Source organism: Gavialis gangeticus, unplaced genomic scaffold (genome assembly GCF_001723915.1).
Source record: "Gavialis gangeticus isolate Ggan-Ray unplaced genomic scaffold, GavGan_comp1, whole genome shotgun sequence".
Lineage (NCBI taxonomy): Eukaryota > Metazoa > Chordata > Crocodylia > Gavialidae > Gavialis > Gavialis gangeticus.
Window position 1 is genome coordinate 2065129 of NW_017728965.1, and position 16884 is coordinate 2082012.

The 16884-nt window shown below is 42.1% G+C and overlaps 1 protein-coding gene across 5 annotated transcripts; it reads left to right on the forward strand.

The window, feature by feature from the left end:
• Nucleotides 1-1766: 1766 nt before the first annotated feature.
• ENTPD4 (ectonucleoside triphosphate diphosphohydrolase 4) lies at nucleotides 1767-14975 on the forward strand. Of its 5 annotated transcripts, XM_019504201.1 has the most exons (16): nucleotides 1768-1858; nucleotides 3170-3247; nucleotides 3531-3643; nucleotides 4115-4242; nucleotides 4466-4663; nucleotides 6324-6529; nucleotides 7290-7440; nucleotides 7529-7632; nucleotides 8395-8454; nucleotides 8725-8855; nucleotides 8986-9033; nucleotides 10121-10287; nucleotides 11441-11765; nucleotides 12497-12582; nucleotides 13310-13471; nucleotides 13828-14975. In XM_019504201.1, exons 4-16 carry the CDS (start codon nucleotides 4235-4237, stop codon nucleotides 14054-14056), a joined length of 1875 nt encoding a protein of 624 aa, XP_019359746.1. In that variant the 5' UTR covers nucleotides 1768-1858; nucleotides 3170-3247; nucleotides 3531-3643; nucleotides 4115-4234; the 3' UTR covers nucleotides 14057-14975. The 5 variants fall into 5 exon arrangements, with proteins under 5 accessions (XP_019359736.1, XP_019359727.1, XP_019359755.1 ...); XM_019504191.1 differs by lacking the exon at nucleotides 3170-3247 and having other exon boundaries at nucleotides 1767-1858; nucleotides 4099-4242; XM_019504182.1 differs by lacking the exon at nucleotides 3170-3247 and having other exon boundaries at nucleotides 1767-1858.
• The last annotated feature ends 1909 nt before the right edge of the window (nucleotides 14976-16884 follow it).

Genomic DNA, 16884 nt, shown 5'->3' on the forward strand with positions numbered 1-16884 from the left:
CGGGTGTAAACATTATGCAGTTATCAGGTCCAGCACACACAAAAGGTCCATTGTTGATAGAAAGACTCACAGACAGCACTGACCCAGGAAATGTGGTCAAACACCTGAAATTATTGAAATTGCATGGTTGAAAAGCTAACATTACTGCCAACCTTTGTCTTCAATAATTTCTTCCTTGGTTCCATTTTAATGGCCTCTTCAACTGTGGAATAGAACAGAATTGCACCCACTGACATCTACACGGGTGACTTCTGCATGTTAGTTGGGTTAATGTGTATACTTCAGGTGGATTGGCAGATAAAGACAGGAATAAAACGTTGTAGCGTGGTATTTGGGAGGACAATGTCTTTGTTAAGTTGCACCTGAATTTGTAACTGAAAGGTTCTCCTGGTATGTTAGTCAAAACAATCTAGAGTCTGAGCTTCAAAACTCTGGGTCTAATCCTACAAGTACTTCCATATACAAGAATCTCAAGCATAGAAACGTTGTCAGGATATGGTCTGAACAACGTACACAACAAAATTCTCTGAAGCCAGTATGGTATTGAGTTTGATGGGGCGAGAATTTCACTTATATTGTTTTCATAACATGTAACATTGTCCATATGAAAGTCGCAAGAGGGGCCTGACCTTTTTGTAAAGTTTGTGCGTGGCACCGCCATCTCGATACACACACACGCATATATATGTTTGCATGTGTATGTGTATGTAAACACATAAACACTGCAAACCATATATACATACACATATACAAATCAGTGTATGTATATGTATATAGTGTATATACACACACACTGATTAACATTTAAAGTGTAACATTCATATATATTTATACATGTATATACATATACATGTATATATACACACACGTGCATGTGTGCATATATATGTGTGTGTGTGTATATATATATATATATATATACACACATATAAAAACAGAGTATCTTCAAAAGCTGGGACTTGAAGAAAAAACACCCACCAGGCAAATATTTGTAATACTATTGGTTCACTTACAAAATTATGTTTCCAGTCTCTCTCTCAGTGGAGAAAAGCATGAAAAATAAATTCAAGGGGACTCCAAAGGCTCAGAAAACAAAGCAGCAAACAAAAATAAAAGGAACCCATCACTGATGATTTTAAAAGAAACCAGCCGCAGACTTACTAAGCCCTCATCCGCCCACATCTCCGGGCAGTTTCATGGGGCAGCATCCACTGACTCGGTGGGCTCATTTGAGGGCCGGTAGCCAGCATGCCCTGCTCAGTGACCCCCCCTTGTTATGAATCTTTGCCCCACACTGCCCGGCCTGTCAGCCTCAGCTGTCCCAGGGAATGAAAGGCTGTGCCCGTACTGCCCTCCCTGATTAAAGGAAGGCTTAACTGTTCCCTCGGTGGCTCTAGGCCCACACAACAACAGGCCTGAGCGGTGCTGCATGTCCGCGGCACTGGTGTGATCAGTGCGCAGGGCCTCTGCTGAGCACGCAGCCATGGCCCCCAGAGTGGCGCAGAGCAGGGAGACGCTGCAGAGCCAGAGGCAGAGGCAATGCACGGGGCTTGGCAGTGCTAGGGAGATGGCAACCACAGGTCACCTGCCTGGACGGAGCAACACCTGCGTGGCCTGCACTGGGCCCCCTAGGCCATGCCCTCGCCCTCGCCCTCGCTCTGCCAGCGCCAGCCCTCCGCGCATACGCTGTGCCGCCCCGCCTGCCTCAGCCACGCCCCAATTCTACCGTAGCTTGCGGTGTTCTCCTTCCGGCGCGTTTACGTTACATCCGGCGGAAGACCCGGAAGTGGGAATGTTGAGATGTCTGTATGCGTTCGGACGGCGCCGGTCCCGGGCCGAGCCGGGCCAGGACCCGTAGGTGAGCGCGGACCCCGGGGCAGCCGCCGCCCTCTCCCGGCCGGCGCGGTGCTGGGCTCGGACTCCCGTGTTCCCTGCGGGGCTTTGAATGTGAGCCCACGTGGCTTCCCCCGCCATGCCCCGGCCCTGGCCCTGGCCCTGGCCCTGGCAGGTCAGCAAGGAAGGCAGCGGGGCTGTGCCTGGCAGCGGTGCCTGGCCCAGACAGTCCTGGGCGGCCCGCAGAGCCCTTCGGTCGGGGGCGACGGGGAGTAAGTTGGGGCTGGTGGGCTGAGTTAGGTTTTTGGTTGTAGCCATGATGGTCGAAGGACACAGGCAGGCAGGCAGGAGTCCTTGGGTAGATGTGGACTTTTTTATTCGATCAAGGGAGTATCTGGATAAAAGTTAGGGCGCAGTCACTTTTCTTCAGGCAGAGGGTGTTGCATAACTCACAGGCTACGTGAGTTACATGCTCCTCTGACCTGCCTGTGGGCAGCATGCCCTTCTTCTGTGGAAGGAACGGTAAAACACATTCAAATCGGCGCCCATGCTCTCTGCCATGGCCTCTGCCAGCTTTGAGAAATAGACGGTCCCCGAGTCCTGTGCCGTGGGATGTTGTGTGGAAAGCAGACTGAGAAGGAAGAGGATGAGTAGTTTTTTCCAGTTGCTGTTGCTCAGTGGCTTTGGGGTATTGCAGATACTTTTGCATAGCTAAGGCAGGTGAGATGGTAACTACATAAATGAGGTGTTGGAAGTGGTTCAAGGTTCGGGGCGGTGCTAGTTGGTGCAGTGTCTTTTGATGGCTTTGGTTTTTTGAGCCCAAGAGGGGGAAACCTAATATGGGTATGAGCAGGTTAAAATACCACAGTTCCTTGTGCCAGAGTCTCTTGGAGCTTGAAGGTATTTGGATTTACAAATTCTTCTTGGTGGCTGAATTGGAAGAAGAGGCCTGGAAGGGACCTTGGGAGGTCATTTAGTCCAACCCTTGCTCAAAGCAGGAACATTATTGCCCTGTGTCTAAAGCTCTCAGCTGGGTGTCTGTTTAAGTAGCACTTAAACCTCTGTTGAAAGGGATTCAACCCCCTGGAACCTGGTAATCAGGTAATCTGGTAATTGGGTCACCTGGTCCAGGGCTTAACCACTCCTGTAGCTAGAAAGTTTTTTTCTGACATTTAATTTTCTTTGTTGCAGTTTAAGGCCATTACTTCTTGTCCTGTCCCCTTCCTTGTCCTTGTCCATGTAATGATGGCTGAGGTCAAGTTGGACATGTGTGGCTATAAACAGGAGTTAAAAATTCAAGTTGATTTATTAAATGAGTGTAAATTTATCATTTCAGAAACTTGAACTCTAGGTACGTCTAATGCTGTACCCCCGCTCCAAAGAAGAAAACCCCAAAACCTGGAAGTCATTTGAGGTATAGCCTCTGATTACTTGTTCTTCTACCAATTTTTGTGGCTTCAAAAATAATATTTAAAAGTTAATGTCTGCTATGTGGATGTAAAACTATACAAACAGGCAAAATGTTATAAAAGATGCTGTCAAAGGCACAAAAGAGTATCTTCTCTTCCTGGTGTAAGTGGTGTTTGTAATGGGATTAATAATAAAGATTTTGCTGATGGGCAGTTTGCTTTTATTAAAGTGTTAACCAAGGTATCCAGATCAAATTCCAGTTTTGCCTCCCTAAATTCTCTCTGCAGTTATAACTTGATTCGCAGTCGTTCGGCACTTCCCCTTCTGAGTTTTTCATGTGGTGTTGCTGTGCAGTGTTACAGCTGCTGTGTTCCATCCCAGAGACAGCTACATTTCCATGGTAAGTGTTCCTTGCCCATAATTTGTACAGTATGTGTTTCTGGCTCTTGATCCTTCAGGGACATCAGTATGGGCATACCTTCCAGCCCTGCAGATCCTGGGGGAGGATTGGAGAGTAAAGTTTCTAAAAGCTCTTTGGAATCAATTGTGAAGAAATCTTCATGCAAAAAGTGTTGCTCATACACAAAGCCTGTGGAGACAGCAGTTTATTTGAATGTTGATGTTATTATAACAGTTCCAAACTAATGTAGTCAAAACTTACTTGTTTGGGAGGCTACCACTGCTGCTGGAGAAATGCTACTGCCAAAGATTTGCTGTGGAAAATGAGCTTATCTTGCAGATGCATTGCAAGGTGTGCATGAAGGCCAGTTCAATAAATATCTGGCTGTATTTGGGCTCTTGCAAGGAAAACTACAAGACCGGTCTCTGACAGGATTGTCCCTTTAATATCTCTAGCATCTTTGTCGCACAGGAATGGAGGAACAGTGGCTCTGCCGAGGATCTATGTGCCTTATAAAACTGGCATATCTGGCTGATATTGGAACACCAGTAAATTCTGCTTTCTGTCTGTCCTGATTTGGATTTTCCCAACATGGGGAGGTGAGAATCGGAAAAATCGTCCAATAACAAATCAAGTAGAGGTATAGTTTGAGCCCAGGGTCCAAGAAATCTTAAACTCACCCTGGTATTAGAAAATTTAGTGCTTCTAACTGGAGATGAAATGAACCTCTTGTTTTTTTTCTTTATTTTATCATTGAGGACAATACCAACCACCTCATGGGTGGATTAATTAATGTAGCTAATATTTCTCTCTGTGTTTCAGGATCAGCATCTCATGTTTGTTTCCTGCTTCCTGGCACTTCAGCATCTCCCCAGTGGGATGTCCTCGCATACTGAACACCACTTTACGGCAGATTGTTGTTATTGGTATACTCGCTGCTGCTGTCTCCTTGCTGTATTACTCCCTTGTTGTTATCCGGAATAAATATGGGCGTGCATACCGGGATAAGAAGTTTCACAGGTGAGAACTGAGCATAGTCTTGAGGGCAGGAGAGGAACGTGATCTAGAGACCCCACATTTACTTCAATGTATTGGATGAAGGTTGGGTTTGTTGGACCATATGTAGCAGCTTGGAAAAACAGATGAGAGATTTAAGATCTTCCCAGCTGAAAGCATCTTGTAAGAGTTATCACTAAAACTTACTAATATGAGGTGACCTGTCACACATGGAGAGTAAGAGTGATAACTCGTAAGTTGTCTTATAAGCAAGATTTCTGAGTTCTGTTTTTGGGCATGGGTAGACACTAGGGCTGTGCGAAACGGCTGTTCTGTTTCTGTTTTGGATTCGGCCATTTTGGAGGACAGTAATTTGTTTCGGATCGTTGTTCCATTTCAATTCGACCGAATCTGTTTCGGCATTTGAATTCTGATTTTGAGATTTGGATCAGCTGGGGAGAGACGGGTACAACTGGATGGCTGCAGGTGCTTCTGTGGCTCCTTCAGCTGTGCCTGCTTCTCCCTGGGTGGGGGAGCTGTGGGAGAAGCCCTCATGGCTGACCTGCCCGGCCCCATCCCCTGCCAGGCGCCAGCCTCCTGGCACTTTAAAAAAAATAAAATAAAAAAAAGCCCCACATTCACCAGCTACAGCAGCAGCAATCAGGGCCTCTGGGGGCTTGTGGCAGAGCTCCCCTGTGGGGCAGCAGGGATCACCCCTTGCCCTGCTAGGCACCTGCGCTGCACCTGTCACATTGTGCAGGTGCAGCGTGGCTTGGCAGGATACTGTGCACTGTTTGGGCGGCTCCAGCAGTCAGTGGGAACCCAGCACCTCTCAGCCCCAGTGGTCCCAGCTCCCAGATAATGCACAGCGCCCTTCTGAGCCATGCTGCACCCGCACCATTGGGCAGTTGCCTCATGGGTGCCAGGTGGGGGATGCAATCCCCGCTGCCCCCCACTGCTTTGTGCTGCATGGGGAGGCTCTGCCATGAGCCCTCAGAGGCCCTGGTCACTGTTGCTACAGCCGGTGAGTGCAGGCATCTTCTTTGCTAAAGTGCTGGAAGGTCGGGGGTTTCTCTCATGGCTCCTCTGGCTATGCCTGCCTCTGCCTTGGTGGGCGGGAGCCAGGGGAGAAGCCTCCATGGCTGCCTTTCCTGGCTCCATCCCCCAGCTTCCTGGCACTTAAAAAGGAGGTCTGTGGGGCTGTGCCAGACTATAGTCTTGGGGGCATTTCCAAAACGTTTCGGATGGTTTTGTTTAGTTTCTGAGATGGTTTGGAGTGTTTCGTTTGGGATTTGGTGTTTTGGGCGCTGAAACAGAAACAAAATGCCTGATGAAGTTTCGCACAGCTCTAGTAGGCAAACGGCTGACTGACAGTTAAAGGGAGAGAACAAGGGTTTAATGTTCAGCAGGTGAGTAGTAACTGCCTATGCGTCTGCTATGCTGTGGTAAATGAAAGCTAATTCATACCATCTTACCCACTTTTAATGCGTGCAGTGTAACAGTGTCCATGTCAGCAGTTATTGAGGACCAGCTGACATATCCCCCTGCACAGTTATGTTAAATAATTGCTTCTTGAATTTTGAGCCGCATTGTTTGCACGCGTAGATCTCTCAGTTATTCAGAATTCGTATGTGTCCGTAAACAAATCCTTAATCACAAAATAACACAGTCATTTTTTTCCTAGGTATCTTGCTCGAGTAACAGACACTGAAGCTACTGATATCAGTAACCCCAATCTGAACTATGGCATTGTGGTAGACTGTGGCAGCAGCGGATCTAGAATTTTTGTGTACTGTTGGCCAAGACACAATGGCAATCCTCATGATTTGCTGGATATCAAACAAATGAGGGACAAAGACAGAAAACCAGTGGTTATGAAAATTAAACCAGGTATTGGAATGAAAACATCTGAGATTCAGTCACGGTTCCCCTGCCAGCTGTTTACCCAACTCAATTCATATTAAGGATTCACTTACTTGGATATTAAGGTTTCAGTTTTCAAAAGAGGTCTGATCTGGTTTTTCCTAAATTTTGGTGTTCTGTAGATGCAGCATATACATGTACTTGAATAATTTGGCTTATTTAACAGGATAGTCCTTCTTAGCCCAAAATAGCTTAATATAGCAATTTTGGGCTATTTTGGGCTTCCTTAGTAGGCCCAAAATAGCAATTTTTTGTTGAAATATTGGTGCAAGCACCAAGTTGTTGGCGCTTTTTTTTTTTTTTTGAAGTGTCAATATGAATACCATGTTTCAGTTGTGTTAAGGTATTATGGCAGTGGTTTTAGATGAGCAAAGAGGGCCATTAACTACAAAATAGACTGTAAACTGTAACTGTTTCCTGTTACAGTTCCAAATATGTGTTTACTTTTTGCTTTGTAAATATCATAAATGTAAGATACAAACGGGTAACAATAAATATTTTTGCTTAGTGCTAAAATTTTTTGCTGTCGATTTACTTAAAATTGTTACTGATTTGAATCCACTTATTACAGAACTGTTGGTAATTGCAGATTGCTGACTTTATGTAATGAATTGGTTCTAGAGCATAGTTTAAAACTTTAAAGCATCTAGTTGGCTTTTAACTAGTCAGAAACCAACATTTCACCTTTACACTTAGCAGTTGCCAACTTATTCATCTATTTCTCTAGGCATTTCAGAATTTGCTAACTCTCCGGAAAAAGTCAGTGATTATATTTCTCCGCTTCTGAGCTTTGCTGCAGAACACGTACCCCGGGCAAAACACAAAGAGACTCCTCTCTATATCCTCTGTACAGCAGGAATGAGAATCCTGCCAGAGAGGTGATTGGCTATCTTATTTCTTAAAAACTTGAACCTACATACTTAAGTGCACTAAGCATTTTAACCACGTTTCTATTTTTTTTTCCAGTCAGCAAAAGGCAATACTAGAAGATCTGCTCACTGATATTCCTGTGCGTTTTGATTTTCTGTTTTCAGACTCGCATGCAGAAGTTATTTCTGGGAAACAGGAAGGTGGGTTTAACGCTCTTGGAAAAAATAACACTTCAAAATTTGTGTTCTCTTCCACTGCAGTTTTTGACATACTTTTCTTACTGCTTTTTCAAATACTTGTTTGGTTAAGCTGTTTTAAACTGCGTGCAATTTTTTTGTTGTTCTTACCTGACAAAAAAAAGAATTCTACTCTAGTTTGTTTTCTAAAATTACTAAAAATTCTGTGTCCTGATTTCGCAGTGAAACGTAGGTTCGTTTTTGGTTGTTTCTGACAGCTGAGACCTGAAGACTTCAAAGTGGGGCTCATTTTTTTCTTTAAGGGAGATGGATTATATTGTTTCCTTACAGAGGATGAATAGTTCCCAAATGGCAGATGATTTTCAAACCATATCACGGGGGTGGAGGGGGGAATCTTAGTAAAAGCTTATAGAATCAAATATCTTGAATAATAATACTTAAACTGGTGGGTCAGGATTTTATCAGAATAGTTCAAATGTTTTAAGGGAAAATATTTGGGTTAATTTGGCAGGAATGTGTTTCTGCACATCACATAGTTGATACAATGTGTTGGGTTTTTTTTTTTTTAAAGAAGTGATGGTTATAAAGATGACTCGGAGAAGTTTAATTTTTTTTTAAATAAGGTACAGCCAAGTGACATAAACATCTATAAGTTAGTCTGCAAGGTGCAGATCTACCCTGCTTTCTGCTTGTCTTCAGACTAAAATAGCTAACTACTTTTCCTCCAGTAAACGTTGTGAACACCATCCTTTTTTCTGCTTTTAGGTGTATATGCGTGGATTGGTATCAATTTTGTCCTTGGACGATTTGAGCATATTGATGATGGTAAGTGCCATAACACTGTCATAAAAGCCAGTCAGAATTGTGAACACTAGAGCCAGGGGGGTAGTGTGCTCCTTGCAGTATGCCTGGTTCACACATTGAAATGCAGCAGTTATGCATTTCAGAAGCATGATGATGCTTTGAGTGCAAATAAATTCTAATTGACAAACAAGGCAGTTGGATGGCATTGGCTTTTTTCTGCAGTGTGGTACTGCTTAAGAAATGTCCTGGATTCTTTTCTTAATAGTGCCACTTCTCTATTTTGTTTCATAGAGGATGATGCAGTTGTAGAGGTGCATATCCCTGGCAGTGAAAACAAGGAAGCCATCATTCGTAAGAGGACAGTGGGTATTCTCGATATGGGTGGAGTGTCGACTCAGATAGCGTACGAAGTTCCTAAAACTGTAAGCTTTGCCTCTTCACAGCAGGTTATTATCTGTACAACTTTCCTTCTTTTCCTTTTGTTTAATTTATGATTTTAACCCGTTTCCATTTGTGGTTTTGTTTTTGTTTTGTTTTGTTTTGTTTTTTGAGTCATACGATTCATTACATCACATCCAAAGCGAGTGGGAGAGAAGACAGGTGAACACAATTCCTTCATCAGCTAAGCAACTCATTCGTCTTTGCTTTTTTTTTCATTTAGAGGGTTGATTTCTAATAGTACAGCTTCAACTGTTGGCAAGCATGGCAGAATATTCATTTATCCTAGTATATAATCCTAGTTGGATTTTTTTTCCTCCCTTCCCCACCCATGCTAAGCAGAACAGTGTACTTGAGTTGAGATCCTGAAAGCTGTGTAATTCCTTCATAAGAACCTAGGTTGTGTACATTTGGGTTTTTTTTCTGTGCACTATATAGTATATTTCTTTTAGAAAGAAAACTGTGCAAGTTTGAGGTGGAATCATATGGCTTTACCTGCATCTCAGTCTATTGATTTAACAACAGAAACATTTGCCCTATAATCAGGCGAATTCCTCATTGACTTCAGTGGGAATCTCCTATTGTAAGGATTGGATAAGTCTTAGGCATTAGCTAACAATGCCACGTTTAATGAAAGTTGTGTATCTTCTTGTTGACACGTGTTTCTTCAGTTGGAGAGTACAACTAACTGCTAGTGGAGTTTTAAAAATTGCCAAGTGTTGAGATTCAGAGCAATTTGTCCTCTTTAGCAAATGTGACTTTGATACAGAAAGGGTTGCAAATAATTGGTTACCAGCGTGTAATTATAGAAGGTGGAATTACCTGTCATTGCAGTTAAACATTAGATCTAAAAACGTTCTTTGGATGCCCTGATTTTCCTTCTGCCCTCCTGAAAGAGGCACAACAGAACTGTTTTGTAAAATTCCTTCTTTAATTTGCTTGTGTGGTGGAGAAGGCAACTAACATGCATGATGCTGAAGAGCCTGCCGCTGTTTCTTGTTTACACCACTCAGCAGAAGCCCCACACACAATTATGCACTCCCTCCTGGCACCTTCTACCAGTGACTTCTCAAAATGCTTTAGAAACTGGGTCGTGTGGCGAGAACTTAATGAGTGGCTGAATCCAGGGTTGTGAAAAGCTTTGAGGATCTGCAATCTGAAGAGATGCCTTAATGCTCATAGGCTTATGAATACCTCCAGGTGATATTGCAGATCTCTCTTTAATCTCTTCTTACTTGGGTTCTTGCAGGAGGAAGTAGCCAAAAACTTACTCGCGGAATTTAACTTGGGATGTGATGCTCATCAGACTGAGCATGTCTACAGAGTCTATGTTGCAACGTTCCTTGGCTTTGGTGGAAATGCTGCACGACAGAGATATGAGGACAGCATATTTACCAACACAGTCTTCAGAAACAAGTAATATGTGGCTGGGTTTTTTCTACACCCCCCGGTTTTATAAATGTTGAACTGTTGTCCTAGAAATTCCAGCAAAATGTAAACTCCTAGGAGGTATGCTCAAAGTAGCTGAGCCGTAGACTGTTGCAGACGCAATTTTTAGTTGTTTCATAATGTTTGTAATAGAACTGTGAAGAACTGAAACAGGATTTTTACTTTTATAGGGGATTGAGATGCATAAGGTTCTAAGATTGACAAGCTCAAGAGGACTTCTCTGCTTTCAGCTCTGAGGTTCAGCTTTACTCGTAGTGTTGCTGTGTTCTAGGAAGCAGAATCAAATTCTAAATTATTTAAATAGCTGCCAGGATAGCTGGTAAAGGAATTTTAGTTTTGCAGCTTCAGGGTGGCTTAGGGAGCTCAAATGCTCCCATGTGAAACTTGCTCCTTCACTGAGTTGAGCACTCTGCTCTAACTTGCTTCTAGGTTATCTGCAGGTGTCGGCTGTTTCAGCTGAGCCTAGAAAGCTTGATGTAGCATCTTGCTTAGCTCCATCAGCCAGAAAAGTTCTTTTTCTGGTAATTGTCACAACAGCATGATGGGCTTCTAATGTGGTGCCATGCTTCTGTGACAGTTATGCTTGAGCCTGAAAGGTTTTTCTCTTGACTGTGTCTTGATCTATGCTTAACTTCATTATAGAACTCTTTAAAAAGCCATTTTAGTGGTGGCTGTATAACTTGTAGCAGATGAGTGGGGATTTCTCCCCACCCTTAATTAGAAATGCTTTGCATCTGGTAGCCAAATTGTACCTCACCTTTAGTTACAGCTCTTGGGGTTTCTATAGCTTCAGTCTCAAATAAAGCCTGCTGTGCACAATTTCTATGGCTGTTTCAAGGGGTTAATCTAAAATCTGGAGATAATACAAAATGTGCAGTTGCTTGGATTCAGGTGTTCTGCATTTCCAGGCCAAATAGTTTGGATAGGTTGAGTGTGGCATGCCTGTTGTGGTGCATGCCACATGATCTCTGTATGAAATATAACATGCTGAAGCGTGCTCAGACAAAAGTGATTTGGTTTATTCACTTTAACTGTTCTGATGCTGTAACTTTGTTCTGAGTAACATTTTGAATATGCCTTACTTGTGGTTGTTATAACTATGTTCCAACTTGTTTTGTAGGCTTCTGGGCAAACAGACGAGTATGACTTCTGAGTTGCCCCACCTGGATCCTTGTCTGCCTCTAGATGCTGAGGATAAAATCCAGCAGAATGGGCAGACGCTGTATTTGCGAGGGACAGGAAATTTTAATCTGTGTCGAGAAATTATTCAGCCTTTCATGAATAAGACCAATGAAACTCAGACTTCTTTAAATGGTGTCTATCAGCCTGCTGTGCACTTTCAGAACAGTGAATTCTATGGCTTCTCCGAGTTCTATTACTGTACTGAGGATGTCTTACGCATGGGAGGAGACTACAGTGCTGCAAGATTCATTAAAGCTGCAAAGGTAAAGCACTTTTGAGGCGGAATCTTGTTTCCTAGCTTTGAAATGGCCAGTAAGCTGAAAACATAACTGTTTTAGATGCTTTGGGGTTTCCTTTTAAAAACTGTTAACCTAGACACTACTGTTAAGTGACTCCAGGGTAAATGGGATCCATCCTAAAATGACTAGAGCGTCGGAGGCACTATAGGGACATAGAAATAGAATGTGTATACTTGAAAGTACACCTATTCTTGTTCTGTTTGGTGGCTTGCTTGTTTTTTAAGAGAGGATTTAATTATGCTGGGAGTGGGGCCTGTTTTGATAGGGTAAAAACTTAGCAGATGCTGCGATTTTTCCATTAGGTGAGATTTCTATCGGTTGTGCATTTTACAAAACAAGGTAAAACTGGACAATACACTAGAAAGTACTAGGTAATTCTGCTCCGTCTAGGGGTGGAATAACCGTCTTCAGAAATAAATTGTAGGATTGAAAAGTTCAACGTGGAGATGACAGATAATTTTAACCAATAGTGCAGCTTAGTTTTCAGATTGTCTTAAAAAAATAAGAGCTTTGCCTACTGCACCATGCACTGACTCCTTGACATGTTCTTATCGGCCGTTTCTCTCCTTATTTCTCTGTGTTAAATTTTACAGCCATATTTATCATTTGGAAATGAGCTTCTCCATTGACCAAGTGTCTTGCATAATGTAATAGGTAAATGAAATTTTAAAAAATCTGTTTTTACCCTTCCCCAGGATTATTGTGCCACTAAGTGGTCTGTCCTACGAGAACGTTTTGACCGTGGTCTTTATGCGTCACATGCTGATCTTCATAGATTGAAGTGAGTATTCATGTTTGCACAGTGCAAGTCATTCATGCAGAGTTGCCAGAGAAGGGTCATGTTCAAGTGACTCATTTTTAAAAAGGAGTTGGATATCTGAATGTAAGCCATACTGAACCTTAAGTATTGCATCAGATATAAGAATGACTGCAAACCAAGGCTATTCTGGAGATGGAATCCTACAAACTAGCTTTCTGTGCATTTTTGTGTGGGGGGGGGTGGGTTTGCTATCTCCAAAATCTTTTAATGGAAAGTGAGTTTTTTTCAGATGTCGCTGCTTAACAAGACAGATATAGTTATCTCCGTGTTTATGGCTGAAGGGTAGTCTCCTGATTCAGGCAGGTAATTAATCAAATACCTTAGTTCTGTTTAGGTTCCACTGAGCACTGATGGCTTTCCTTTTTACTAAAACATATTCCAATGAGAGCCAAAATCATTTACATTCATTATAATTATGGGTCAGAGGAAAGGAGGAAGTTTAAATAAGATCCTACTAGTCTGTTACACACAAACCCTTAGTTTTCTCAATCCCTGTCTTGAAATGCACATTCTTGTGTCCAGTCACTTGCATTCCTGTGTTCCTGCAGTAAAAGGTTCCTACGTTGAATTCCCCTCAATGTAGGAACCTGAATTTGCTGAGCTAATTTTGATGTGTGGCCTTACAGGACTGCGTGGGGAAAAAGCATGAGAAATCAAATTGCCAGTTACTTTTTCCTGTCTTCTGTAGGTATCAGTGTTTTAAATCTGCCTGGATGTATGAAGTCTTTCACAGTGGCTTCTCTTTTCCTGTGAACTACAGCAATTTAAAAACTGCTCTGCAGGTGTATGATAAGGAGGTGCAATGGACATTAGGAGCCATTCTTTACCGAACAAGGTTTTTACCTCTGAGGTACTGCTTATTTCTGTACTTGTCCCGTTGTGTAGTTTGAGTGGAATGGGCATTATATGATGTTAGAAGACAATTTTGCTGTCAAAGCAAATAGCCAGATAGGAGCTAACATTTTTGGTTCGAGTTCAGTATACTAGAGCACAAGGTCAGGGTGGTTATTTTTAAAACTGCAGCCTATCCAGTTAATGACTGAAACCCGAATGTGAGCAATCCAGCTGGATGGATCAACAGCATAACTAAGTGATGGCTGTTCAGGGTAGCCACCTTCAGTTGCTGCAGTAAGGTCAAGAGGCTATCTTTTTGTCTCATTAAAGGATAAAACTCCCATTTTCCCCTCCCCTCCCTCTTTTTTTCAGGGACATCCAACAAGAGACCTTCCGAGGAAATCACTCCCACTGGAGGAGCTTCTCCTTTGTTTACAATCACTATTTGTTCTTCGCCTGTTTCCTGATTGTGCTGCTGTCTATCCTGCTCTACCTACTGAGGCTGAGACGGATTCACAGGAGAATGCTGCGCAATGGCTCATCTGCTTCCCTCTGGATTGAAGAAGGCCTCCCACCACAGAAGATCCCAGGAGCCTTATGAGATGGTGCAATGAAGAGCCTCCTATCAGACTACTTAAAGAAAAAAGCCATTTTTGCCTCAGGGTTTCTCTGTTTTGTCTCCAAGAAACCATTCGAGAAACAGATCTCCTAACGGTGAATTCAGCAAGAGAGTTTTTGAAAGGGACTTAACTGCTGGAAAGGAGGAATCAACTTGGCTTAGTTTGACTAGAGAGCATCTGCCAAAAATACTTTTAAAAATTTTTAATTTGAAAAGTAAATGCACTTTCATGTTAAGTGAGAGGAGTGAAGACTTAATGCCAGTAAATGGACAGAGGCAGCTTAAGCTGTATGTATGGTAACAGAATGATTGTGGGTTCCTATTTCAGAAAGACTGTGAAATATTGCTGGTTAGGATGAATGGAGATTATATAAACTTTCTTTGTTCAGGTCCATGATTGATATTTCACCAGGCTTCCAAATTCCAAGCCTCTTCAGTAAAGGAAAAGGAAGGATAGGGTCTTTTAAAAGCAGTAACAAAGTGACCTGCTAAAACATCGGCTTTTCACACTTTATATTTTGAAGTACTTCAATGGAAGAAAAAGCCGTTGTGACTAATGCTGTGTTTCTGCAGATCGCCAGTAAATTCATTGTTCCGTGTGTCCTTGACAATCTTCTTAATGTCTTGGAACCTGTAATCTTGAAGTGACAGAAGTCACTGCCTGTAGCCTTTCACTTGACAGTGTTTTGGTCATGGTCCAGAAATCTCCCCGAAACTCTTAAGGTAGAAAAAGCTGGAAAAATGTCCGGACTTAAGCTACTAGTAGAGCAAACACATGCACATTGTCTTTTGTTGTTTTTTCTGGGTTTTCGTACTTGTTAATTTATATTTTATTTAAAAAAAAATGGTAGTTTTACTTGAAAGCCAACTTGTTCCTGATTAAAAGTGGCATTTATATGAATTTTGGGTGGATGAAAAGTTTATTATACCGACTAAAGACTGCTGGTCATTGTTGGCATAATCCTCATCAGACACGTGCCATAGTCATTCTAAATCGTGTGATACCAGACATGAGCTCTCTATTCAAACCTTCCCTACAGACTTCTAAGGAAATAGTTTTGGTCCTTTTTAAACTGAAGGTAAAAATCTCTCTGGATTTCTTGGCTTCCTTTCGGATGACCTTTTTATTTTTTGCTTGTTCCTGTCATTCCCGCTTTCCTCTGAACAGATTCTGGCAATCATGTTTTGCCTATGCTAATGGTACATGTTCATTTTATACAGTTACCATGTGTTATTCTCCACTTGAGATGCTAGCATATTTCATTAGCGAGCAAAGGGATTGTCTGTATGAGCCAGGAAGAGTAACATCAGGGTTAATGTGGAAATTTTAGAAATCACAATAGCTTATTTTATAGGCCTGTTGTCAGGCATTACTAATTTTGGCGAAGTCTCTGATTTTTCATGTCTTTGAGTTAAAGATACGAAATACTTGAGTTAAGGCCAGCTGCTGCCATGTGTGCATTTTATAACAGCCTTGCTTCTTGAAAGGCAGTCTCTTGGCATGTTCTTTTAAAGCTTAATTTTTCTGAAACAAACATTAGCTTTTCAGCCAAAGGCTTTCCAAAGAGTAATGACCTAATGCAGTAAGAGTATTGTAACAGCTTAAATACTAAATAATCTGGCTGCTTTAAAGGAGGAATTGGTTTGTGATGGCAATGAGCTGGATCATTGTTGTGACTTCATATAACTAGTGCAATCATATGAACTTCTACAAATGCAGCTCCACTTTGTGCCATGGGACTACTTCAGTCTTGATTCTGTAAATGGAGATAAAACCTGGCATGTGTAAGCATTCTGTGGAAAATCTTGTGTAGAGCTGCTACAACTTAGAGTATAAAAATGACAATAAATGGGCAAAAAAAGGGCCAGCATTCCTTAACATAGGCATTAAGGAAACTATTAGAAGCAAAAGGACACCATTCAAAAAATGGAAGCTATGCCCAAATGAGGAAAATACGAAAGTACACAAACTCTAGTAATTTGCATGTAAATCCACAGTAGGGTGGGTCAAAACACAAATGGAGGAGTGTTTTGCTAGGCTCTTCCACAGATCAAAAAATGGTTAAAAACAGGAGCCAAAAGACAGGGCTATGTCAGCTTGGCGTGTATTTTTCAACATAATCAAAATGATCTGGAAAAAGAGGGCATACATAATGCGCTGGCAAGATTTGTGGATGATACAAGGCTATTCTGCATAGTCAAATCCAAAGCTACTGATGAACAGTTATGGAAAGATCTCATAAAACTGAATGAGTGGACAATGAAGTGGCACATGAAATTCAGCGTTGCTAAGTGAAAATAATGCAGCTGTGAAAAAGTAAAACTATACATACATAGTGATGGGCTCTGAATTAGCCATTATCACGTAAGACAGAGATATTTGAAACGGTGTGGGTAGACATAAAAAAGGTTGGCTTAAAATGCAGCAGTCCAAAAGGCGGATGAAATGTTATGAATTATTAGGAGAGGAGTTGAAAGCAAGACAAAAACATCATTATGCTCTGTGATTCTGATCGCCCCATCTCAAAAGGGATATTGCGAAACTAGAAAAAGTACAGAAAAGGACAACAAAAAGGAGCACAGGTGCTTGTTCTCAGGAGAGACTAAGAAAGCTATTACTATTCAGCTTGGAGAAGAGAAAGCTGCGGGCGAATGTAATGGAGGTCTGTAAAGTAATGAACAGCGTGGAAAAAGTGGAGAGGGAACCATTATTCACAGCATCTCAGAAAACATGAATGAAGGGACATCCAGTGAAATGATCAGACAGTGCATTTAAACCCTAAAAGGAGTAGCATTGGCCTATGCAATAC